The sequence below is a fragment of the Coregonus clupeaformis genome, chromosome 8 (assembly GCF_020615455.1).
Source record: "Coregonus clupeaformis isolate EN_2021a chromosome 8, ASM2061545v1, whole genome shotgun sequence".
NCBI classification, from domain to species: Eukaryota; Metazoa; Chordata; class Actinopteri; order Salmoniformes; family Salmonidae; genus Coregonus; species Coregonus clupeaformis.
Window position 1 is genome coordinate 6,135,737 of NC_059199.1, and position 26,938 is coordinate 6,162,674.

At 44.7% G+C, this 26,938-nt stretch overlaps 1 protein-coding gene across 30 annotated transcripts in view; it reads left to right on the forward strand.

The window, feature by feature from the left end:
- LOC121572096 (receptor-type tyrosine-protein phosphatase delta-like) overlaps positions 1 to 26,938 on the forward strand; it is a 668,511-nt gene that overhangs the window by 492,561 nt on the left and 149,012 nt on the right. For all 30 annotated transcript variants that reach the window (XM_041884003.1, XM_045221719.1, XM_045221730.1 and 27 more), the window contains one exon: positions 22,607 to 22,744. In XM_041884003.1, coding sequence (XP_041739937.1) covers positions 22,657 to 22,744 — 88 coding nt within the window. In that variant the 5' untranslated portion in view covers positions 22,607 to 22,656. The remainder of the gene's footprint in view (positions 1 to 22,606; positions 22,745 to 26,938) is intronic.

The following is a 26,938-nucleotide window of genomic DNA, read 5'->3' on the forward strand; positions in this document are numbered from 1 at the left end:
TCTGGATATCAGGACAGCGATTACTCACCTCGCATTGGACGAAGACTTTTTCTTCAACAAGTCGGACGCGAAGGATATTCTACAGACACCCGGCAAGGCCCAGATCCCCGTCATTCGCCTGAGGAAGAGACGGAGATATCGTGGACGTAGGTCGGGGTGCCTTGTAAGGATCCGACGGCGAGCGAGTAAACTGCCTCTCCCATCAATACTATTAGCCAACGTTCAATCTTTTGAGAATAAAATTGACGATTTAAGATTACGGTTATCCTACCAACGGGACATTAAAAACTGTAATATCTTATGTTTCACGGAGTCGTGGCTGAACGACAACAATGATACCATTCAGCTAGCAGGCTACACGCTACATCGGCAGGACAGAACGGCTGGCTCCGGTAAGACAAAGGGTGGCGGTCTCTGTATATTTGTAAACAACAGCTGGTGTACAAAATCAAATACTAAGGAAGTCTCGAGGTTTTGCTCGCCTGAGGTAGAGTATCTTATGATAAGCTGTAGACCACACTATTTACCAAGAGAGTTTTCAGCTATATTTTTCATAGCTGTCTATTTACCACCACAAACCAATGCTGGCATTAAGATTGCACTGAATGAGTTGTACAAGGCCATTAATCAACAGGAAAACGCTCATCCAGATGCAGCGCTCCTAGTGGCCGGGGACTTTAATGCAGGGAAACTTAAATCCGTTCTACCTAATTTCTACCAGCATGTCAAATGTGCAACCAGAGGGAAAAAAACTCTAGACCACCTTTACTCCACACACAGAGACGCATACAAAGCTCTCCCTCGCCCTCCATTTGGCAAATCTGACCATAACTCTATCCTCCTGATTCCTGCTTATAAGCAAAAACTGAAGCAGGAAGCACCAGTGATTCGGTTAATAAAAAAGTGGTCAGATGACGCAGATGCCAAGCTACGGACTGTTTTGCTAGCACAGACTGGAACATGTTCCGGGATTCTTCAGACAGCATTGAGGAGTACACCACATCAGTCACTGGCTTCATCAATAAGTGCATCGATGATGTCGTCCCCACAGTGACCGTACGTACATACCCCAACCAGAAGCCATGGATTACAGGCAACATCCGCACTGAGCTAAAGGGTAGAGCTGCCGCTTTCAAGGAACGGGACTCTAACCCGGAAGCTTATAAGAAATCCCGCTATGACCTCCGACGAACCATCAAACAGGCAAAGAGTCAATACAGGTCTAAGATTGAATCATACTACACTGGCTCTGACGCTCGTCGGATGTGGCAGGGCTTGAAAACTATTACAGACTACAAAGGGAAGCACAGCCGCGAGCTGCCCAGTGACACAAGCCTACCAGACGAGGCTAAACCACTTCTATGCTCGCTTCGAGGCAAGCAACACTGAAGCATGCATGAGAGCACCAGCTGTTCCGGACGACTATGTGATCACGCTCTCCGTAGCCGATGTGAGTAAGACTTTTAAGCAAGTCAACATTCACAAGGCCGCTGGGCCAGACGGATTACCAGGGCGTGTACTCCGAGCATGTGCTGACCAACTGGCAAGTGTCTTCACTGACATTTTCAACATGTCCCTGACCGAGTCTGTAATACCAACATGTTTCAAGCAGACCACCATAGTCCCCGTGCCCAAGAACTCTAAGATAACCTGCCTAAATGACTACCGACCCGTGGCACTGACGTCTGTAGCCATGAAGTGCTTTGAAAGACTGGTCATGGCTCACATCAACAGCATAATCCCAGAAACCCTAGACCCACTCCAATTTGCATACCGCCCCAACAGATCCACAGATGATGCAATCTCTATCGCACTCCACACTGCCCTTTCCCACCTGGACAAGAGGAACACCTACGTGAGAATGCTATTCATTGACTACAGCTCAGCATTCAACACCATAGTGCCCTCTAAGCTCATCACTAAGCTAAGGATCCTGGGACTAAACACCTCCCTCTGCAACTGGATCCTGGACTTCCTGACGGGCCGCCCCCAGGTGGTAAGGGTAGGTAACAACACATCTGCCACACTGATCCTCAACACGGGGGCCCCTCAGGGGTGCGTGCTCAGTCCCCCTCCTGTACTCTCTGTTCACCCATGACTGCATGGCCAGGCACGACTCCAACACCATCATTAAGTTTGCCGACGACACAACAGTGGTAGGCCTGATCACCGACAACGATGAGACAGCCTATAGGGAGGAGGTCAGAGATCTGGCCGTGTGGTGCCAGGACAACAACCTCTCCCTCAACGTGACCAAGACAAAGGAGATGATTGTGGACTACAGGAAAAAAAGAGGACTGAGCACGCCCCCATTCTCATCGACGGGGGCTGTAGTGGAACAGGTTGAGAGCTTCAAGTTCCTTGGTGTCCACATCACCAACGAACTATCATGGTCCAAGCACACCAAGACAGTCGTGAAGAGGGCACGACAAAGCCTATTCCCCCTCAGGAGACTAAAAAGATTTGGCATGGGTCCTCAGATCCTCAAAAAAATTCTACAGCTGCACCATCGAGAGCATCCTGACTGGTTGCATCACCGCCTGGTATGGCAACTGCTTGGCCTCTGACCGCAAGGCACTACAGAGGGTAGTGCGTACGGCCCAGTACATCACTGGGGCAAAGCTCCCTGCCATCCAAGACCTCTATACCAGGCGGTGTCAGAGGAAGGCCCTCAAAATTGTCAAAGACTCCAGCCACCCTAGTCATAGACTGTTCTCTCTGCTACCGCACGGCAAGCGGTACCGGAGTGCCAAGTCTAGGTCCAAAAGACTTCTCAACAGCTTCTACCCACAAGCCATAAGACTCCTGAACAGCTAATCATGGCTACCCGGACTATTTGCACTGCCCCCCCACCCCATCCTTTTTACGCTGCTGCTACTCTGTTAAGTATTTATGCATAGTCACTTTAACTCTACCCACATGTACATATTACCTCAACTACCTCAACTAGCCGGTGCCCCCCGCACATTGACTCTGCACCGTTACCCCCCTGTATATATAGCCTCCCTACTGTCACTTTATTTTACTTCTGCTCTTTGTTTTTCTCAACACTTTTTTTTTTTGTTTTGTTTTATTCTTACTTTTTTTGTTTAAAATAAACGCACTGTTGGTTAAGGGCTGTAAGTAAGCATTTCACTGTAATGTCTGCACTTGTTGTATTCGGCGCATGTGACCAATAAAATTTGATTTGATTTGATTTGATTTGGTTGTGTGTTTGCTGGGAGGGATAGAGAATACAGCCTAACGAAAGGCAGAATGTGGTAGGTAGGTCACTATCTAGCTAGCTAGGCAACTAGATTAGGCGTTTTCGCTAGACATTAACCCTCCCACTAATAAACACGTACCACTAGTATGGGCTTAATTAGGACAAGTCTGGGAGACATACTACACTGAGCACTCAGCCCCAGACGAGTATTTAGTGGGCACATTGAGACTGGGCCCCTAAAACCCAGTCATTATCCAGTAGAAAATACAACCTTTCCAGGTCACATCACTTTGTTTGCCGCAGTAGAACAAGTTTATTTCGGTATTGAGGCGCCGTGAAAGTGCCCCAAGTCCACTCGTCTGGGTTTTATGGAGCACAGCGCCATTGGGGCTGAGGAATTCAATAAATGGTGTAATTTGAGTGTGTGAGTGGAGAGTGTGTGTGTAGGATTGTTTGTGTATAGGTGTGTGTTTTACTGGGGGTCCATTCTCAGTGAGGGTTTTCACTCTAACAATCACTGCGGATTAGGCCCCATATGAAGACAGTATATTGTTTACGAGACCCCTTAAAGCTAACTAGCCACCCCACACTGAAATAGAAGAGTTTATACTGGCATGTCTCAAGACTGACTGGGTTTGTGCAACAATACTGTTCGCCCTCTGAGCTGAAGCCTAGACATTAGAATACCGAATACTGGAACACCGTCGATGCACTACACAGAAAACTCTAACTAACCGTCCACACAGGGAGAAAGAAAAATGATCCACGTATTGACCTTGCAATTTGAGTTCACCCTTACAGTTTGTACCAGCTACATTTCCAGCGAGCATTTTCTTACAGTTTAAAGACACTCCATTTGACTAATACCACAGTTTAATTAATTAATGTTTTAGAGTTTTTTCCCCACTATTAAACTGCTTTTGTCGTCGAAGAGTTATTGTTGTTTTTTGCTGATATTAGGATGAATTGATAAGTAGATTATGCCTGTAGCAAACATACAGCGGTGTGACCTAAAGGAATAATCCTCTTTGAGTTTTCCCTGAATCAAGGTAGCTCTTTATTTTAGTAGCCTTATACCCAATGCATTTGCTCTAATATAGTGCATGTGGGCAATAATTTTTTGCAAAGATCTGAGCTCACATTGCAGATAGTGAAATGCATGCTGGTTGATATAGTCTAATCCGACGATGCAGTTCAAGACTAACCAATGTGATGGAATATTTACTAGACACTTATTTTCTCTATTCAAGCAAACACCGTGAACAGAAAAAGGAGGTTGGAAAAAATCTGTTTGCTTTGAGATTCTTAGCCATGACTCACATGAAATGAGAGCCTGAGCGCTAAAAGTAACACTTTCCCTGGTTTGGACAGGATCCACTCTGCAAGTACCTCATCCTTCTCCTGAGTGCCTCCTGCAATCTGGAATGTGTGGGAGTAACCTCAAGCAAACGGTCAGGTCTTATTCGGGGAGAAGTGGGCCGCGCTCTCAAAGACACACAGCCACACTCCATCAAACACGTAACCGGGCGAGCATGGGGGGGGCTCCGAAATATACACAACATAGTGGCCTCTTCACCTATTTATCACACATAATTTTCTCAGCTCTTGACAACTGACCTTTCGCTAGGCTGGTGTTTGTATTGGAGGGAATGCCACCACTGTCTGTGAACTGTCTGTCCGTGCTCTCTCTGGGGAATCTGGCAGTGTTTACTGAACAGACATGCTACTACAACCCCCCCCCCCTTCTCCTTGAGGCTAATTGTGTCTGGTGTATAGTGTGTCTATAGCATAGTGAGGTGCTCACCAGTCCTAATGTTTTATGGATGGTACTCATTACCAAGACTATGCGACTTAAGGGCTGTCATTCATAGGCTAATGTGTCGGTAAACCCTCTATGACAGAGAGAGGGTGGGAGGAGAGGGAGAGAAAGAGAGAGAGAGGGGGTGAAGGGTGCGGATTGAGAAGGTAGAGCGAGATAGGAGGAGTAGACAGTGATGATTGAAGAGTGAAAAGGATAGAATGAGGGAGCGAGACGGTCTAGTGAGGGGAGGAAATCTCTCCCACACATCCAAAATATTCTCATAAATACACGCCCACTTGCTCAAACATACTCTCACACAATCCTGCACTGAAACAAGATATAATCCCACTGAACAGCATGTTAGATTTAGTATCTTTTCAGCAAAACCTAACTCCTCAGCCCTTTTGAACCCCTCAGACCAGACTATATTGACCTCCCAGTGATATGAGCTGCTTGCATTATATTACAGTGTCACCACGTCCAACAGTGGATGGCTAGACGATTAATGGCGGCGCTAACCTCGTATTTATCATCCAGGCCGTGGAGTAATGTAACACCTTCCTAATCTGAATATATTTCATTGGGCTGTTATGGTGCTCGGTCCTGGCTCCTGCGAGTGTGTGTATGGGGGAGGGGGAGAGGGTTCTGTGTGTGTGCCTGCATTCATCTAAGAACGCTATCTCCCCTCCCAGTAATTAAATAAAGACGATGTTCTTCTCACTCTCACTCTGGGGCCAAGCTCAAAAGATCCTCTCTTCTGATCCTCTCGTCCCCTTATCCTTATCTGGGTACCCGTCTCCCTCTATCCCCCCTTCTCCCTCCCTTCATCTCTGTTTGACACTCAGCAGAAATCAAGATGGATGTTCCCAGTGTAAATGGGAGATAGAGAGTCCAGAAGGGTGAGATTGGGCTTGATCATGCCTATGGCCCCAGTCAGATTGGTTTCCATACACCGAGGTTGGGCAGTCACCCAGGGTTAGACACCCAGTCTCTCAAGAGGCTGAGGAGGACTGGAGGATCGTTATGGCTTAGGGTTCCCGTGAGTCATGGCCATGTACCAACAGTCTCTCCTTTTTCCCCGAAGTGTGTACTTGTTCGCTTCCCTTCATGGATTTGAAAGGAAATGACTGGTACTGTACAGTATATGGAAACTCGCCCATGCCTACACCAATCCAATGCTTTTAATTGTGTAGGGAGTAGGGAAGGAGTGCACAGGTCAGGAAGAAGGAGAGAATATCAGGACTTACCCAGGGTGTCATAAGAACTCTGTAATGAAGGGTGTTCGCTATAGGATGATCCCTGACAGAAACATGCAGATTATGGATATTATGGATATATCATTATGTTATGGATTTCACGTGACATTCAAAATGGTGCGATAGCTTGCCAGTTGTAGTGTATATGATTGTGATCGCAATTTGATGATTGCTTAAAAAGGACACTGGTTTGAATTGAATGAACAGTTGACAGGAATAAACCTTCACTGCTTTGAAAATGTACAATCAGAGAGTAGCCTTTGGTTGTGATGGCATTTAATGATTACAGATAGAAAATAAAACGATTGTAAGGTTATCAACTCAAAAAGACATCAGAGGAATATTCTGTTGAAGCATCAACATCAGCGTGCATGCACACACACACTCACTGATTACTTGGCCGGCATACTAATGGTGCATATGATACTGTGGACAAATTGACATGTTTTTGTGGCCATCTGTGTGTGTCTCCTATCTCTCTCTCTCTCTCTCTCTCTCTCTCTCTCTCTCTCTCTCTCTCTCTCTCTCTCTCTCTCTCTCTCTCTCTCTCTCTCTCTCTCTCTCTCTCTCTCTCTCCCTCCCTGGCCTGACTCTGATGCTGTTCCACAGTGTTGATTATTCAGGTTATACCCACCATTCCCTAGTAATTCATTAATGTAGTAGGAGAAGCATGACAAAGTGGTTGACTGTGTGTGTTTATCTAGGTTGTTGAATGGCTCTTTTTTGTGCTTGTGTGTGTCTATTTATGTGTCTATATTAATATGTTATTGTGTATGCATTGGGCTGTGTGTGTGTAAAATAAGTGGAAGGATTGGACATGGATAAAGGGTTTATGCAGTGCAGAGAGAGAGAAAGTCGCCGATATGAATGAATAAAGAATAACAACAATCCTCTCCTGGTAATTGTCTGTTACACACAAAATTAAATGTCAAAGCTTATAGCCAATTACAGGCAGTTACTAGGTAAAGCCCTCAGTCTTATGGCATGGCCATTACAGAACAATCTGTTTTAGTCAAGCATTCAAAGCAATGGGTTGGAGGGGCTAATGTTATAATCTGCAATCACATCAGTAGCAAGCACTTGAGATTCAATGCTGGAAGAGAGCATACACACATGCACACACACACTCGCACAACGAGGTCTGTTCTTCCCCCGCTCAGAGATTATGCAGTCTGCTTTCTTCTGTACTCCTTGCCAATCTGCCGTTTATGTGCGTGAATACATTTCAACCCTTTGAAGCTTTTTGTCCCCTTGCCAAGCCCTTTGTAAGAACAACAAAGTCGAAAAAGTTAGTTGACTGAGTTTGAAGCGAGAGATTAGGATAAGACCGGCTCCCCCCGAACAAACAGACGGGAGCCAGTCAGGCATCCATCGCTGTGTGGCAAGAGAACCACCTTTGAGGTGAAGAGTTGAACTTCAAACACCTCGTGTGAAGAAGGGAGAGCTAGTAGGAGAAATGAGGCTTAGGTGAACGTTTCAGACACATTGTTGCTGTACCGTTGTCGGTTGAGTCACAGGCGCCATCGGGATGCTTCGTTTCTGATATTTTAAGGTCAGATGGCTGATTAGACTGCTTGCAGGTGAAAAGAATGGTACTTTGACAAAAGAAGGCATTTTCTGATGCTTTTTTGTTCAGTTTGGAACATATTTGACTGTATCAAAAGGTCAAATATACCCAAAAGGGATATCTGATTTGTTGAACTGTTACAGCTGCTGACTTCACTTTTTAACTGATTTTTCGTCAACACAAACCACGTTTCGAAACCTTAAAGGGCAAAGGCTTGTTGAGTTTGTGCTTGGCTATGCAACTATCAAGTCCTCTCGGCTCCAAATACACACATTGCTATATTAGGTTCTGTTCCCAGTTTTCACATCTCAACTCTAATTGTGCAGTTCTCAAAGGAACACACACTGCACAGAAGACTTGGTTGTTTGCTTGTTTGTTTCTCGGCCTCCTCCTCACTAAAACCTTCATATATTATTCTTTGTCGTGGCCAACAGGGTGCAAGGACATCATCCAAGACTTGTGAAGTCAGTGTCACTATGCCCCTGAGCACCTTGGCATCTTCTTAACACCAGTCCCCATCGTTGAATGTTTATTCTTCCCCTGGAGGAGGGACAGTTTAGCCGTAGTAGCAGTTACCAGCTGCTAGCAGTCCCAAGCCATTTCAATAGCCTCCAGTTAGCTTTCCCAATGCTGCTGCAAGGCATTTAGTGACACCTCAATCACACACAGGCTAACTGCCAGCGACTGGCCAATGCCCCCACTGTCCTCCTGAGATATCCCTTTTCTGAAACTCCCATTGTGAGTTAAAGAATAGAGAGAGAAAGAGAGCTGAGCGAGAAAGAAAGACAGGGTCTTTAGTGGAGGGATTCCTGAAATCAATTCAAATTGTTCATCAGCAAACTGCAGACTGTTTATTCTCCCCCAATGATACTACTACAGGGGAAAGATCAGGGGATCAAGCATTCTCTCACTGTCCCTCTCCTTACCCAGCCATTCTCACAGAGGTCTCTGTATGTGTACAAGTTCTAGGTCTACCCGTATCACTGTCTTAACTGCCAGTTGGTATCAACTGTTGTTTGTAGTTCTTTTGAAAGAAGAGTGTGAGAAGGGATGCGAAAAACATGAGGTAGATTGACGGTTAGCGGTTAACTTTCTGCTTTGGTGTTCTTTATGTTTGAGAATCTTACCGTTTTACTGGGGTGGACTGAGTGAGGTTCCTGAAAAAGGAATTCCACCCTCAACATTTTGGATAAACGACAACTACAGTATCGTTAATTGACTCTGTCCACAACCTTATTTGAGCTGTCACAATGACTTGTTAGATCGTTGAGGCTCTGCAGTTAAAATCTGCTTTTGATGTGCAGGTAAAGACTGCGGTTTTACAATCTCAACGCACCACGAGAATCAGAGCAAACATCCTAGCTTCAGAGCCGAGCCATCACATCCAATAATTGTGTTATCCTCCTGTTTGGCAGATATATATAAAGAAAAATACATTCCCTGTAGTGCCTCCCTCCCTTGTCTGACAGATTTGTTTTGATTGCGGCTCTGCAAATGGCTGTGGCTGACACTTTGAAGTCTGAAAATGTTAGCATCATTAGCTTGCTAGCTGCCTTTTGCCTGGGGTTGAAGGAGTTGTCAGGGATGCTGTGAAATTATGTGAATACGCGGTTTCAACAGCAGAGGGAAAATGTTTTGACTGCGCCTAGCTTCCAACGTACAGTATGACTAACACTCCACACAGTATGCACTCTATGCTGTCTATGTCTAACTACTGTATTGCAGTCTAGCGACAAGGAGAAAGAAGCAGCATTTCAATCACACAAGTAGAGCTGAATTTGCATGGCATTAGCAGAAGTGCAACTTTTTTCTGCTAATTTCCACCGACTAAACAGCAGTGGTTGATCGCGTGGGTACATCAAACACAACAATGCTTTCCCTCACATAAAACAAAAGGAGAAGTTAAAAGGCTATACATCACGATGCTGGGCAGCATTATTGAAAAAGAGAATGTATAGCTCATTAATGTCAGTGTTTGCTCGCAGTCTGACAAGAAACAAGCGAGTTCTGCCAACTAAAACAAACGTTTTTGTGCAAAGTCATGAATTGTGGAGCAACCTTTTGGAATGGTTGGCATTGTGTTATGAATGAATTTCGCATGTGGATGAGATTAGGCGATTGAACAGACACGTCACACAGTAGTTACCTCCATGAACTTTTATCACTTCTTTCATCGTAACATAACAGTACATCACAGAAAAGGTCATATATGAACCAGTAATTACAGCCCTTATAGGTCCCTACTACAACAATGGACTCTCTCAATATTGCAGGCCTACTGCATTGTATGTGGTTGACCTTGTTAGTTGCCCTGAAAAAGAGCATCTGCTAAACGACACCAATGTACTGTAAACAAACGCTTAAGGCCTATTGTCACAATGAAACAAGGAAGCCTCTGCAAATCCGAGGCTGCACAGACACACACACACACTCACCCACACATACATATTTTCCCTGTAGTACGTCAGTGGCAGAATCCCACTGGCAGCGACTCTTATTTAAAGATCCTAAACTGAGACTTTCAATTGGTAATAATGCAGTAGTTAATCCTCTGCTCCTGGGTCTGATCTCTCTTCAGATACCACTTGGGCAGGTAGAGTGGGGCTGTGCTCCACCAATGGGAGTCTCAGATGCTCTCTTTGGCACAGGCAGCCATTTTAATGATAAGGTGTAGATAGTCGGTTAATGGAAACTTAAACTCTTCGAAAGGAGGCTCTGGCAGTTGGGTTGATGCACTGTCAGACCTGTCTATGAGTGTGTGTGTCTGAGTGTGTGTGTGTATGTGTGTCTGAATGTGTTTGTGTGTGTGTGTGTGTGTGTGTGTGTGTGTGTCTGAGTGTGTGTGTGTGTGTATGTGTGTGTCTGAGTGTTTGTAGAAAGAGTTTGTACAGTTTATACAACTGCGTAAACGGATATGTGCCTGTGAGAAAATTGGCATGATTTCTCTGGTTGTAGCTCTTTTGAGGAAGTTAGTCAATTGTTTACATTTGCATATTGAATATTACACTGCTGCCTCACAATCTATGTTCAAGTGAGAAGAAAATAAACAAACACCAAGCGTTCCCTTGTTAAATGGAGAAATGCCAGTGTAGGAAGAGGCACTTATCAAACGTTCCTTTCAAATGTGCTGGTTTGGCAAATATGACTCACAAGATAAATATTGGTAGTGCTTATCTTGTTTAAAAAAAGAACACACAACTGGCATGTGTACAACCACATCTAAAATTATTTAAAGTGTAGATATGTACATTACAGTGGAGGCTGGTGGGAGGAGCTATAGGAGTACAGGTTCATTGTAATGGCTGGAATGGAATTAATGGAACGGTATTACATATATCACACATATGGAAACCACATGTTTGACTCCATTCCACGGATTCCATTCCAGCCATTACAATGAGCCCGTCCTCCTATAGCTCCTCCCACCAGCCGCCACTGGTACATTATGTCATTGGGAATGCATTGAGAGAAGAGGTAGGGGGTTGAATTGCTTCTGTGCTGACATTTATTTGGCTTCGAGAGCCGAGCTGAGATTTGAATTTTCATCTCAAAACTGTGGGAGAAGAAAGGGACTCATTCAGTCATTTTAGAAGCCATAACAGTGTCTTGTTCTAGTGCCACAAAAGGCCATCAGTTAAATGAGCTTAGTATTGAATTGAGGTATTCTTGATTCTTTCTAACTAGACCATTGTATAACCAATAATGTCACATAAGCCCAAATGAATTGTTTTTGCACTGTTAAAAATAGTTCTCTCCTGCCTGTGTTCAGTCGTAATGTTTGTAGCGCTAGGCCCTTAAGTTAGGAAAGCACATTTCACTCCCACGGTCTGTGGGAACTGTAGCTTAGCGTAGCTCACGTTTGTCCAAATGAGGTCCAAAATCATACATAAATACTGTGTTTTTAGTGAAATTACTCTATAAAACACACATGAAAGCATATGTTTCTCAACAAATGGGTCCAGCAAAATCCCCCCCAGATAGAATATTGAAACACGTTTCAACTCCAGTATTATCCGAAATGTAAGTGAGAGAAAAGAGCAACCCAGCTTCATTTCTCTGCTGCTTATCCAACAAAGTCATCTAATATCTGTGATAATATTTGATGTCCAGTCAGCAGCCATTTTGGCAGCTCTGTATTTTTACATAACAGGCTCTGATAAGCTTGTGTTTTGCTAATGCATCCTGGCTATTGTCTCAGTAGCAGACTTATGCTGTTTTTCATAGACCAATAACCATTTGTTTCTAGTCTCTTGGGAGTTGGGCACGAAACAACCGTATTGGTAAGAATGTGCAAAACACACATAGCATTTAATCAAGCCAAGAGCTGCCGGTACAACATCACGATGAAATAACATATCACGTGTACTTGTGGGAGGTAGAAATGTTAGCCATGCCACTACACGTATGTTATGGCACACATTTGTGCTAAGCTAATGGAGGGGATATGGGTGGACAGATACACCCTCTCTGCCATAGTGCAATAGGTCACGCACATATAATGTACCGTTACATTTAGCTCAGGGTATATCACAGCAAATTAGCATTTAGATAATGGGAGCCTCTTGGCATTTTAATTACAACATTGCCCTTTGAGCGTAGTGTGTACGCCTTAAGCTTTCTTTTTAGATTTTCTGTGTGTGTTTAACTAGTGCGTTTCGAAAACAAGCCGGCTTGGTACAAAAGCCTCTAAAATGTCACTGTGACGAAATACATTGATATTCAAAGTGATGAACAATGAACTGGTTTTATGGGAGATAAGGAGTGATTGTTGTGAAGCTATGAAAACTGCGTTGTGCATTAGGGTCTAGTTTATGAAGTATGTAATTGCAGTGGTTTTTCTTTAAAAGCGGGCTCTGTTGGTTTCTGCCAGTGCCACGCTAGTCACAGAGGAATGCTGTTTTGTCTATTCAGAGGAGCACACCCACTCTAATGGCCTCTGTGTTTTTCATAAAACTGCAAGAGTGCAGGGGCAGGGGGTGGAATGGTCTCTCTACCTCTTGGCCTGGCTCCCGTTCTGTCCTCCCTCTCTCTCTGTGTCTCTCTCTCTCCATTCTCTATCCCTCCCTCTCTCTCTATCCCTTCCTTTCACTCTCCATTTCCCTCTCTTTCTCTCCATCCTCTCTCCCTTTATCCTCTCTCTCTACCCCATCCCTTTCTTTCTCACTCACTATCACCCTCCCTCTCTCTCTCTCTCTCCCTCCTCCCTCCCCCTCTCTCTCTCTCCTCTCTCGGAAGTGATATTATTCATCCTCCCACAGACCGTGGCTGGGTGGTGGGGTAGATGTCAAGATGCCAGGAGTGTATGGTGCAGAGTCGCTGTGTGTGTGTGTGTGTGTGTGCGTGTGCGTGTGCGTGTGTGTGTGTGTGTGTGCGTGCATGTGTGTATACAGGCAACAGAGGACCACGTTCTCATACTCTGACCATGGCTCATTTGTCCAATAGGGTCTGGCTGCAGCAGAGTCCTTCTCACGGATGTTGTAAGACAAGCACAGACAGGATGTCGAATGGTGCCAGAGAGGATGGTGAATTACCGCCACCAACAACACGGGTGGTGAAATTACATTTAGAATTAGAAGATACACTACATGGCCAAAAGTACACCTGCTCATCGAACATCTGGCGTTGGTCCTCCCCTTTGCTGCTATAACAGCCTCCACTCTTCTGGGAAGGCTTTCTACTAGATGTTGGAACATTGCCGCGGGGACTTGCTTCCATTCAGCAACAAGAGCATTAGTGAGGTCGGGCACTGATGTTGCGCGATTAGGCCTGGCTCACAGTCGGCGTTCCAGTTCATCCCAAAAGTGTTCTATGGGGTTGAGGTCAGGGCTCTGTGCAGGTCAGTCAAGTTCTTCCACACCGATCTCGACAAACCATTTTTCTGTATGGACCTCGCTTTGTACACGGGGGCATTGTCATGCTGAAACAGGAAAGGGTCTTCCCCAAACTGTTGCCACAAAGCTGGAATCACAGAATGATCTCAAATGTAATTGTATGCTGTAGAGTTAAGATTTCCCTTCACTGGAACTAAGTGGCCTAGCCCGAACCATGAAAAACAGCCCCAGAACATTATTCCTCCTCCACCAATCTTTATAGTTGGCACTATGCATTCAGGCAGGTAGCGTTCACCTGGCATCCGCCAAACCCAGATTTGTCCGTCGGACTACCAGATGGTGAAGCATGACTCATCACTCCAGAGAACGCGTTTTCACTGCTCCAGAGTCCAATGGCGGCGAACATTACACCACTCCAGCTGACGCTTGGCATTGCGCATGATGATCTTAGGCGTGTGTGCGGCTGCTCGGCCATGGAAACCCATTACATGAAGCTCCCGACTAAAAGTTATTGTGCTGACGTTGTTTCCAGACGCAGTTTGGAACTCGGTAGTGAGTGCTGCAACCGAGGACAGACGATTTTTACGCGCTATGCGCTTCAGCACTCAGCGGTCCAGTACTGTGAGTTTTTGTGGCCTACCACTTCGTGGCTGAGCCGTTGTTGCTCCTAGATATTTCCACTTCACAATAACAGCACTTACAGTTGACCGGGGCAGCTCTAGCAGGGCAGAAACTTGACAAACTGACTTGATGGAAAGATGGAATCCTATGACGGTGCCACGTTGAAAGTCACTGAGCTCTTCAGTATGTGCCATTGTACTGCCAATGTTTCTCTATGGAGATTGCATGGCTGTGTGCTCGATTTTATACACCTGTCAGCAACGGGTGTGGCTGAAATAGCAGAATCCACTAATACTTTTGGACATGTAGTGTAGGTACTAGCTAGTGTGTACTAGCTAGCTAGTGTGTACTAGAGCTAGTGTTGTGTTGTACTAGCTAGCCTGTGCTAGGTAGCTAGCCTAGCTGTTGTGTACTAGCTAACTGCACAAGCAACAGTGGTTAACATAACGCCCTGGACCAGAATTAGTGCGCCGACTGGTAGGTGCGTAGCACACTGATGCCTTGGAACAAAGCTACTGACTCAAGCGATACAAGACCAAGAAACTTCTACACCACTTTGGGAAACGACACCTCCAGACTGCTATAGTATGCCCAGGGCTATCATCCCCTCTCCATCCTTGTGCTGTTCTCCTCCTCCTCTTTCTCTCTCTTTCTCACTTTCTTATCCCACCTCACTTTCTCTGCTTGATCCTTCCTCTCCTCCTCAGCTACCTCTTTATCATTCTCTCTCTCTCCCTCCATCTCCCATAATATGTAACATGATTTGGCCCTCCCCTGTTCATGCGGCATAAATGTAATCCTGGCGATTCCAAGTTGGCGGCTGTTAAGTCTCTCTCTCTCTCTCTCTCTCTCTCTCTCTCTCTCTCTCTCTCTCTCTCTCTCTCTCTCTCTCTCTCTCTCTCTCTCTCTCTCTCTCTCTCTCTCTCTCTCTCTCTCTCTCACACACACACACACACACACACACACAATGGGCTCTCGAGATGCTACACATTTGTTCGGTAAAGAGTTTCTTTCCCTGTGAAATACGAGGACAAGAGTCCTTCAATCGACGGCGGCGACGCGAGCACCAAACACTATGCACTTCCAAATCGTCCGCACCGCGACAGCAAAAACACACGGCCCCTTGAGTGCGGGGGGAACCCTAAGAAGAGGAAAATAAAGATTTCAATAGATTGCAGAAGTGAAGTCGCAAGCTATTGACAATCGGCTCGCAAGAGCTTATGTATGCCATGCTTTTATCGTTGTCCCATTGAAAAGGCATTCGAGTTTTCTATAGGATTGATTTAACCATGTGTTGGCCAATGCCATCAAGTTCAATAGAAAAACAGACAAACAGTCATGTGTGATGTGATGATGCTATTCACTATCCTTGTGTCCCTGAAGCTTACCAGTGCTGTATAACCTTGTGCGTGTGTGTGTGCGTTGCACGTGCACGTGGCCTCTGTGTGTGTGTTCATGCATGTGTGTGCGCGTGTATGACGTGTGGCTTTGCTTGTGTGTTGAGTTTGTGTGTGTGTGTGTGTGTGTGTGTGTGTGTTTGACTCTGTATGTCAGTGTGCAGTGTGCAGGGGATAATCACTCACCAGTCTGGTGGTCAGGGTTGTGTACTGGGGGACCATCCATCTGAACCTAACAGCTGCTCTAAGACTGGGATAGAGGAGTAGAGGAGGGGCGGGGGAGAGAGAAAGAGGAATGGGGAAGGGTAAAAAGAGGTAGAGGAGATTTAATGTGGTAAGAGAGAGAAAGAAAGTGAGAGAAATAAGAGAAGAAAAGAGGGACAGGTAAAAAGATGAAAAAGAGGAGGGAGGAAAGAGAGACAGTGCTAGCTAGTTTGGTGAAATTACTATTTGGACAAGGACATGGTAGGTCTAGTATTGATGATATAACTATTTGGACAAGGACATGGTAGGTCTAGTATTGATGATATAACTATTTGGACAAGAACATGGTAGGTCTAGTATTGATGATATAACTATTTGGACAAGAACATGGTAGGTGGGCTGAATTCACATAGGATGACTATAGTAAACTGAAAATATATGTCCTTGGCCTCTGTTCCGTTGTTAGATTTTCTTGCAGCTATGAAACACCAGCTTGTTAAAACGGTTGAATTCACTCAAACTCTGCCTGCTAAGATCTAGTCACAGATAGCAACTTGGCAGTAATAAAGCAACCCTTAAAAAGATCTATGTGCGTAATTATCATTGACCTTTGGTGAATAGGTAAACAAACAAACTCCCTTGAGGCTTCTCAAAGTTCAAACTCCTGAACAAAAGCGAGACTGCAGAGGTGAAATGGCTTTGGCATTTCCTGTGCCCACATCTGGGGAGAAGATACTGTCACTTCCTTGTTCCAGCCACAGCAGGTGCTTTTAAACCCAATTACTGGCGCAATAAATGTCACCAGAACCTGTCACTCATAACAACAGAGTGGTACGCTAGAGAGGATGTTAGAGAGGATGTTAGAGAGGATGTTAGAGAGGATGTTAGAGACGACGCTAGAGACGACGCTAGAGAGGATGTTAGCAAACACCGCCAACGTTCTAATAAACAACAGAGTAACTCGGGTGGGACGAGCATCTCTGAAAACATTATTTATGACTGTCGGACGCTTGTTTGACTGAGGTCGGAAGGAGCGGGGGGGGGAAAGTAAATACGTTTCACAAATAAACCCCTTTAAGCCGCGGTTGTCAGAAGCTTTCATGTGGAGGCGGCACTTGAGGGCATAGCTTAGCTTAGCTTGAGGAATGTTATTACACATGCCTGCTGATCTGGGGGCGATGCGTGAGAAACGGCCCTGATGCTAGTCTTAAATCAAACCGACCCTTTGTGAGAGAGAGCTGTATGGAGGGATGGAAAGAGAGAAAAGGAGGGTCACAGGAGGTATGGGCCCCGTGTAGCTCAGTTGGTAGAGCATGGCGCTTGCAACGCCAGGGTTGAGGGTTCGATTCCCACGGGGGGCCAGTATGTATCCACTCACTGTACGTCGCTCTGGATAAGAGCGTCTGCTAAATTACTAAAATGTATGAGCGAGAGAGAGAAGGGCAGAGGAATGATCGTGAAAGACAGGGGAAGAGAAAGGATCAAATGAATGAGAAGCAGATAATGGAAGAAAGTGGAAGGAATGAGACTTTTGAGAGAGATGAGTGGAAAGGTAAGATAAAAGACTACCGCATGTGTCATGCATAATAGGTGCAGCCAGCATCCCAAGCTCATGGGCTGCCACTCTGACTTAGCCCACAACCTTTTTGACAGGGGGGTGGACGGTTGCTAGGGGGACTTATGCCTCTGTTGAGCGTTCCAACAGGAAACATTCTATAACTCCAATCATGTGACACATCGCAATAACCCTGAGGGCACCTTGAGTGGGTGTAAATGCTGCTTCATGCAACCTTTCTTCAACTCTATTAAAGTCATATTTCTCCACTGTGGAAACATGGTGGAAACGGGTAGACGGGGAGGGTGATGGATGGGTACACAATGCCCTATGCCATCAGTAGTGATGCCATTTGACCTTGCGGTTGAAATCGGTGGGCGAGCGCTCTTTCACGGTACAGCGGTTCTGCCTTAATTAAGCCAGATAGAGTCTTTGAGCGCTTGACTTTTACCTCTTGCGTGGCATCTGGAAGATACTGTACAAAACAACTGTTGGAGTTAAGAAACCTGCCATGTTTTAGTTATGGTTTTGGACTATGTAATGACTGTATTGTTTACCCCTGACCAAACAAGGAAAGGGAACAGTTCATAAAAGGCAACATTTTTATTTGTTTTGCCCCAAATCCTTGTGGTTCTGTCTTTGTGTGTGTGGACACAATTAAGGAAGGGGTTGACTTAATAGTTGTGCCTGGTATTTTTGTAGGCACTTTGTTTTTTTAGGGAGAACAACAACTGTTTCCACGTAATCCATTTTATAAGATGGGCAAGGCATTGCATGCTATTCACGAACGAACATAAAGAACCCTCTTGAAACCCAATTGACTTATTGAAGCAAAACTGAGGCAAGGCGCATGAAAGATGAGTCGGTTATGAAGGTTGGTTATGGGGTGTATAAAAAAAGAAAATCCCAGACCAAACTTGTTAAAAACAGTTGAATCCATAACATTCTCATGTTAGCATTTGGTTCCCATCAATTTGTGTTATATTGTGGGTATACTAGCATGCTATGATAGCACGCTAACAAAGAATGTGCCATCACAGATGGCATTAGCTACTATAACAGCATGCCTTCAGGGTCATGACCACCCCAGCATGTTGGTCACTTAGGTTGAAATAGATGACAAGGGATTCCGTGTTAGCTTCTGTTTGACGATCAACACCCATCTCAAGATGATTTAACAAAAATTAGCAAAAGTTTATTTGATCAAACACTGTTTGGTAGTTCCTACAGCAGTATCAAAAAGCTCTGAATCTAAATTGTTAGTCATTGTTTGAAACACAGAGCTCCCACATGCAAAAGTAGAAGACACAAAACAGGCTATCCTTTCTATAGAGAATCCCTCTCTCCATTGTTTTCCTCCTCCTCTATCAACCTCGCAGGGAGTGATAAGAATCAGGGGAGAAAGAACGATAACTCACCAACTCTCTCTCTCTCTCTCTCTCTCTCTCTCTCTCTCTCTCTCTCTCTCTCTCTCTCTCTTTATTTCTCTCCTCCACCACTGCCTGGCAATATCGTCCCCTTTTTGAATTAGCATTGTGCATGTTGTCGGCCTTTTGTTTAATAATGCATGATCCTATCACAACCGGCTCTTTGAATGGAACACCGCTGAATAGTAACACAATAATACCGCCGAGGGGCTCGGAAAGAAAGGACAAGTTTTTTTTCTCGTTTCTTTTCTTATTTTTCACCAATAAATGTTCAATGGAAGCATCAGCATCTCTGTATGTGTGAAATTCAACTGACACATAAAACATAGCGGCCATATTAGGGAACAAAAGCTTTTGTGAAGAAGGTCAGAGGTAATATCTGAGGTAGGAGTGTGCGTTGGGTAATGCCAGTGATGCTGCTGTAGTTGTTGGTTAGAGCTCAGCCTTGTAGGGAACACACCCACACACACATGAACGCACCCACATACACACATGCATGCAGGTACTATCATACACACTGCCAACAGGCTACACCATTCTAGCTACAGACATGCTGTTCAGAGGGTGACTAAGTGCACCTTGCCTACCCTGCCTACTCCTTTTGACTGTATTCGGTGACAAGACCTTAATTCTGGAACAATATCCAGAAGTCCACATATGACATCAGTTTAAGATATCATATATATCATAGATATCATAATTTCGCATTACAGTATAAAAGCCATTGTCCAATTTCAGGAGAGATTTGTTCATGTTAGGGGTGCCTGTGTTCACATGGATGGCACAGCCTTCTTCTTCCCTGGTTGGTGCTTACAAAACATGCAGATGGCTTTGTTTGTCTGTATCAGGGAGGGTGGTGAAGGGAGCAGGGGAGGGCTGCTGAGTACTGTGTATAGTGAGGACTCCTAATGTCATGTCATTGTGGAAGTTCACACTACATTCATTAACTCAAAGGCTATCAACCCTGACTTTGGAAGGATGGCTATGGCACATGCATACAAGACAAAAGTCAGAGAAGAAGTCAGTGACCTTGAATAGAAGAGCTTTCTGTAATGCCGTTGATTACTATGGATTACGCTTTCAGTGTAATGGAATAGAATACACTATAAATACTCTAGTCATGCGGAAAATCTGTTTGTGTGTGTTTGTATGTGTGTGTGTGTACGTGTACATGTACATGTGTGTGTGTGTGAGTTGAGATTGCCTCAAATTGATTCCGTTCGCCACGCATTCCCCGACCACCACCGGCCTCACTGCGCTCTGAGACAGGTAGTCGTGTCTATCTCCCCATGACACAAATCGAATGTGACAGGTGCACTATCTCCCTGTCCTTTCTGCCGTTTACAGTCGAAGGAATAAAAGTTCTCCCCCAGGGGGAGAGAAAGGCGGGGAGATAGGTAGCAGGGAAATGAGATACTTTGTCATCGTCTAACCAACTGATTGCGCTTTGGGTTTTCTAGATGTTTTATTTGTTTATAAATCATCAGATAAATAGCCGGGCGAACAAGCCCCGTGCGTAAAGGGATTATGCGATTCCTGTAATGCGTTTGTGTGGGGAAACAGTGCCATATCTAGGCCTGTGGTGTGGCTAATGCGCTAATGGTTGATGCTATCCGTCAACTAGCCTTCGGTGCTACCCCGCTAAATGTCAAACTGTAAAAGAGGTCAGAGGTCAAATGATGTCTCCATCTGACGGCTTTCAGCATCAGTTTACCTCCGACAAGTTCAACTAGTCAGTTTGGGTGCATTCCAAATAAACATTTTAGGTGCAGATCTACATTGAATATTAGATCTTTACAATGTCTGGAAAAGTGTTTTACATCTCAGGAACCAAATTCACATGATATAAAGATCATATAATCTGTGCAGACCTGCTTGGAAAATGTGGATATTGGAACGCACTGTCTGTCTCAGATAATAGCCTCCTCCTGTGCTAGGCTAGGATGCTAACTGGCTAGCACGCTAACTGGCTAGCACACTAACTGGCTAGAATGCTAATGTGCTGTGAGTGGATTAACGACCAGACAAGTCCAGTTTATGACCACTACAACATATCGGTCACCAGGGATCAAGACCTGGCTTTAGCAAATGGATGACGTGGAATCGAGTGGGTTACTTGCTAATGCTGTCATGCTTTGTCACATCGATTTTCCCCATCCACATAGTGACTCTTGATAAAGGAAGGGGTGGCAAACATGAATGTGAACACGAGCCGAGCCTAGCCTACACTTTTAGAAAAAATAGTTCCAAAATGGTTATTCGGCTGTCCCTCTAGGAGAACCCTTTATCGTTCCAGGTAGAACTCTTTTGGTAGAACTCCAGGTAGAACTCCCCATAAGAGAACCCTTTGAAGAACCCATTTTGGTTCCAGGTAAAAACCCTTTTGGTGCCAGGTGGAACTCATTTGGGTTCCAATATAGAACAGGTTCTACATGGATGGGTTCTACATGGAACCCAAAAGAGTTCCACCTGGCACCAAAAGGGTTTTTACCTGGAACCAAAATGTGTTCTACAAAGGGTTCTCTTATGGGGACAGTTGAAGAATCCTTTTAGGTTCTACATAGCACCTTTTTTTCTAAGAGTGTACTCTGTCATATATATTTTATGTGTACTCCAAGCAGTGCTTGATAAAGGTGTTGCTAGCATGTACTAATGCTTCTGTAGCTTACTCCATCAAACTGTATAGATGTGTTATGCTCTTTTTTTTTTGTCCTAATCCATTTGAAGACACTTAAAGCTATTAAAGCTTTGGCTACTGATGGAAAGTGGTGTAAGACAGGGCTTAAATATGAGCTGAATGGTTTCAAGGGTACTAAGAGCAATGGTGGCATTTTATCACTCCATAGTCAGTGGATAGCACTTGTCTGGAGAGAAATCCACCAATCTATTACTGACTTCTCTTAACTGTCTCACCATAAACTCAATAAAGAACGAGAGCAGACGTTAGGTGCTGTGTCCTGTGTGGCTCAGTTGGTTGAGCATGGTGCTTGCAACGCCAAGGTTGTTGGTTCGATTCCCCTGGGGGACCAGTACGGGGAAAAAGTATGACGAATTTATTCCCTACACTGCTGTAAATTGCTCTGGATAAGAGCATTTGCTAAATTAGCAAAATGTAAAATGTCTGTGAGTTAAATGGCCAGCTGTATGGTTCTCCGGGGACAGTTTGAGTTAGTTACCCATAGTATGATTAACAGGTTAGAATTCTGCTCCTAGCATGTTGAATGTTTGTGTATGTGAATCTAAGAACCACATTTTTTTATTCTACATAGTATGCATGGTATTATTAAATGCATTTGGCAAATTATATAAAATGCTGACGTAACAGTGATGATCAAAAACAAGTTCCGAAATATTATTACACACAGTATATTTGATTAGAGCACGTGTGGCCTTTCATCTGTGTATGTGTGTGTGTGTGTGTGTGTGTATGTGCGAGCACTAATGTATGTTCAGAAGTGTCAGAATATAGCCAGCGAGCATATCACCCTCTCTCCTCTTTAGCTGTCAGAACCTTCTGCGTCTGTGTGGGTATGTCAGAAATCTGCACTAGATAGATAAAGTACAAGAAGTCAAACCTCTCTCTCTCTCTCTCTCTCTCTCTCTCTCTCTCTCTCTCTCTCTCTCTCTCTCTCTCTCTATATATATATATATATATATATATTTCTCTCTCTCTCTCTCTCTCTCTCTCTCTCTCTCTCTCTCTCTCTCTCTGTATTCCTCCCCCTCCTCACCCACCCCACAGGCTGTGAATATCCTGCATCTGAGAAATCAGACCACTGAGGCTGCCAAAGCATGCTGGTGCCAAGCTGTCCCATGATGCACATAGCCAGACCCGCGCTGCTCATCCTGGGTCTGCTCCTCCTCCTCGCCAACGCCGAAAGTAAGTGTCGCTTTTTGTCACGTCTTCTCTCTCGCCACTCTTTGTCCTCTGTATGTGCCCTTGTAGGGAAGAAAGATGTCTCTTATAAATGGTCTTATGATATCTAAGCGTCACATGTTAGTACACACATCAAGTCACACTCACTTCCATACATTCTCCGTCTATCTCCCTCTCTCTAACCAACACCCTGATGAGTACAAGGCCATGTCCCTACATTCTAATCCAATATGGAGATAACTATTCATATCTGGGACCCAAAGAACAACCGTAGAGATACAGCGCTTTCAGAAAGTATTCACACCCCTTTACTTTTTCCACATTTTCTTGTGTTACAGCCTGAATTTTAAATGGATTACATTGAGATGTTTGGTCATTGGCCCCATAATGTCAAAGTGGAATTATGTTTTTCAAAATGTGTACAAATTAATAAAAAATGAAAACCTGAAATGTCTTCAGTCAATAACTATTCAACCTCTTTGTTATGGCAAGCCTAAATAAGTTCAGGAGGAAAAGTCACATAATAAGATGCATGGACTCTATCTGCAATAATAGTGTTTAACATGATTTTTGAATGACTACCTCATCTCTGTACCCCACACGTACAATGATCTGTAAAATCCCTCAGTTGAACAGTGAATTTCAAACACTGATTCTACCACAAAGACCAGGGAGGTTTTCCAATGCCTCGCAAAGAAATGCACCTATTGGTAGATGAAAAAAATAAAAATAAACACCCAGTCACTACAAAGATACAGGCATCTGTCCTAGCTCAGTTGCCGGAGAGGATGGAAACCACTCAGGGATTTCACCATGAGGCCAATGGTGACTTTAAAAAAGTTTGCGTTTAATGGCTGTGATAGGCGAAAACTGAGGATGGATCAACAACATTGTGGTTACTCCACAATACTAACCTATTTGACAGAGTGAAAAGAAGGAAGCCTGTACAATATAACAAATATTCCAAAACATGCATCCTGTTTGCAACAAGGCACCAAAGAAATACTGCAAAAAAATGTGGCAAAGTAATTAACATATTCCCTGGTTAACACCACTTCCCATTAATCACAAAGTTCCAGGAAGCAGGTGCATGTGAATAAAAGTTTTATTACACCCTTCACACCACGGGAATCTCACTCTTCAGCTTGAATATCTTTGAAAAATGGAGCGTTCACCCAAGGTCATAGATGAGGGAGTAGCAAAAGTTAAATTGATGGGCGAGACTCGAAACTTTGTGGTTGAGAAATGTTCCCTGCAATCTGTTTCATTCTCTCCCGGCTCTATTCTGCCTCCCATTGCATGTCACTGTGGGAGACAGATGAATGGAAAAGTAGATTTTCACTTCAGGTGAGAACTTTGTGTCTCAAGGATTCTGGTTTTTATTGACTTTGCCATCTTAATCACAGCAGCTTTTGATGAGCTTTCTATTGAGCACAACTAGCAATCTTTTGGAAATAGAAACAAGGCATTAACTCAAAATGGTGGATGTAACCATGTACTCATAGTTGAGGTGACAAATGTGTCATACAAAATAAAATAAAGGAAAGCCAACTACCAGACATCCAATCTTGAGTCACCAGTGGACATTCCACTGGTGAATTTGAGCAGAGTTGTAAACGATGAGACAACCACAAGTGCACTTGGCCATCCAACCCCCTAAACCCTACCCCCCAGCTTCCCTTCTCTCCCTGTTGCGGTCTGTGTGCTGACAGCTGCTCTTATAGCCCTTTGGACAGCTGTGCTGGTTCATCGCTTCCAAGCCAAAACAAACTCACCGTGAGGGAAGGCGATGGCTGTCCAGCAATGACTGAGTAATGCAGGAGACAGGGGGTTGGGGATAGGGGGTTGGATGACAGGCCAGTGTCCCCAGCTGAGGTGTGAGAGCACGGAGAGCCAAGTAGAGCCAAACCATTTTGAAGTAGTACATATTTTCTAAGGGATCCAGCTATATTCTTCTCTTAGCTTTATCCAGCTATAATACTCAGCTAATGTATGTATTTTACTCTTTCTTGCGGATATTCCTTCTCCCTCTATCCTTTCTTCCATGATGTCGGTCCATCTCTCTCTCTCTCTCTCTCTCTCTCTCTCTCTCTCTCTCTCTCTCTCTCTCTCTCTCTCTCTCTCTCTCTCTCTCTCTCTCTCTCTCTCTCTCTCTCTCTCTCTCTCTCTCTCTCCCTCACTTTTGTGCCTGTGTGTTAGCCCCATGCAAGCAACTGCATCCCTCCATTTTTCCTCACTAGCATGCCACTGCATCTGCATAAACACTTCAGCTGCTCTGCTCAGCACCAGGATTATCCCCAATACTGCACTAGCCTTGAGAGGAACGACTAAAATACAGACAGAATAACCCCCGTCCACCACCCATCTCCTCACTTTAACACTCTAAGGGAAGTTGTCTGCCTCCGTCAGTGCAGTGCAGTGCTTTAGCCCAACTGGGGTGTGTTAGCCCTGCATGCTAAGGGATATGGTGGAGGATATGAGACACATGAGAGGGAGAAAATGGCTGACTCTGCCTGCTCAACAGATGGCACCATCCTCAGAGCCAGTCCTGTGTGTCCATGCCCGGCTGACTGCCCTAACCTCTCCCGCAAAGGCGGGGGAAAAAGAGTAACAAATGTCCCCGGACAGGACACGCACACGTGTAGGGAGGATTTTGGTGCTAATGAGCTAACACGGACGAATGCTATATGGCAATACATTGTTCGGTTAATATGTGGATACTTGGCATGGATAGAAAGGGCCCTTTGTTGCCATAGGACTGTGCCTATGTTTGTGGTTTTTCTGTTGTTTTACCTCTAGAGCCTCTCTCTCTCTCTCACTCTCTCACTCTCTCGCTGTCTCTCTCTTCCTCTCCCTCTCCTTTTCTCCAAACCCTACTCGTTTAATTTGTGTGGGTTCAGGAGTATTGAAAAAGGGCATAATTGTCCCTGGTGAGCCTGGAAGACAGAGAGAGCGAGAAGCAGTGGTGGCGGCAAGCAATCGTTCTGTGTCTGCTTGAACAATGGCTAGGAGGGTGGAGATTAGACATGGTGTGTGTCCAAAATGGTACCTTATTTTGACCAGGGCCCATAGGGCAAGCAGTGAATTATGTAGTGAATGGGGGTCTATTTAGGACACAGCTACTGATTTAACGAGACTAAACAGCTCTGCAATTCATTAGCGTTATTAAATGCAAAGAGCTACTAAACAGTACCAAACAAAACACAACATGCCCTAGAGGTTAATAGAGATCTCTAATGGTTTTGCCTTTGTGGTTGTTTGTTTGCCCTCTGCCATCTTTCCCATTGGGCTCTTAAACTCTCTGGCAGCTAGACACGTTGACGATCCGTTGATTATTATTGATCATTGATACATGTTGCTTTAAATCCCTCCTAAACCATCCCTCTAAGGGGTCCTGGTCAAAAGTAGTGCACTACAGTATATAGGAAATAGGGTGCCAATTGGAATGCAACCTAAGTCACCCTGGGGCCTAATGCTGGTTTAATTGATTCTCTCTACTGATGGCATGTCGTATCCCAGTGGAGTGAATGCTCCTCTTTTAACACATCAAATAACTATCGACAGGCTCCCCCGGATCTCTGTAAACACTCTAACTGTTTACGTGCCCAAACCTCTCTATCTCTCTCGCTCTCCTTCACACACACACACACACACACACACACACACACACACACACACACACACACACACACACACACACACACACACACACACACACACACACACACACACACACACACACACACACACAACACACACACGCACACACACACACAACACACACACGCACACACCCACACACACATGCGCACGCACACACACACACACAGGTTGCGGCACAAATAGCACCATATTCCCTATGGGCCCTGGTCCAAAGAAGTGCACTATAAAGAGAAAAGGGTGTTAGGATGCAACCACTCTCTCTATCTTTCCCTCCATTATAGCCCTCGATTAACCACTTGGGAAGTGGAAGAGAGAGAGAGAGAGAGAGAGAGCATATCAGGAGGCAAGCTAGTGTGTTTTCATGTAGCGGTTCTCCAGGCTCAACTAGAATCAGGGGGCAGGTTAGCGTGTTTCCATGCAGAGGTCAAATTGTGCATGGCTCTGTAGCGAACATAATGTGCAATGTAATTACTCAGTACACTGTGAGAAACAGGCTTTCCCATAGTGTCATTATGTGATATGAAAGAGGCAGTC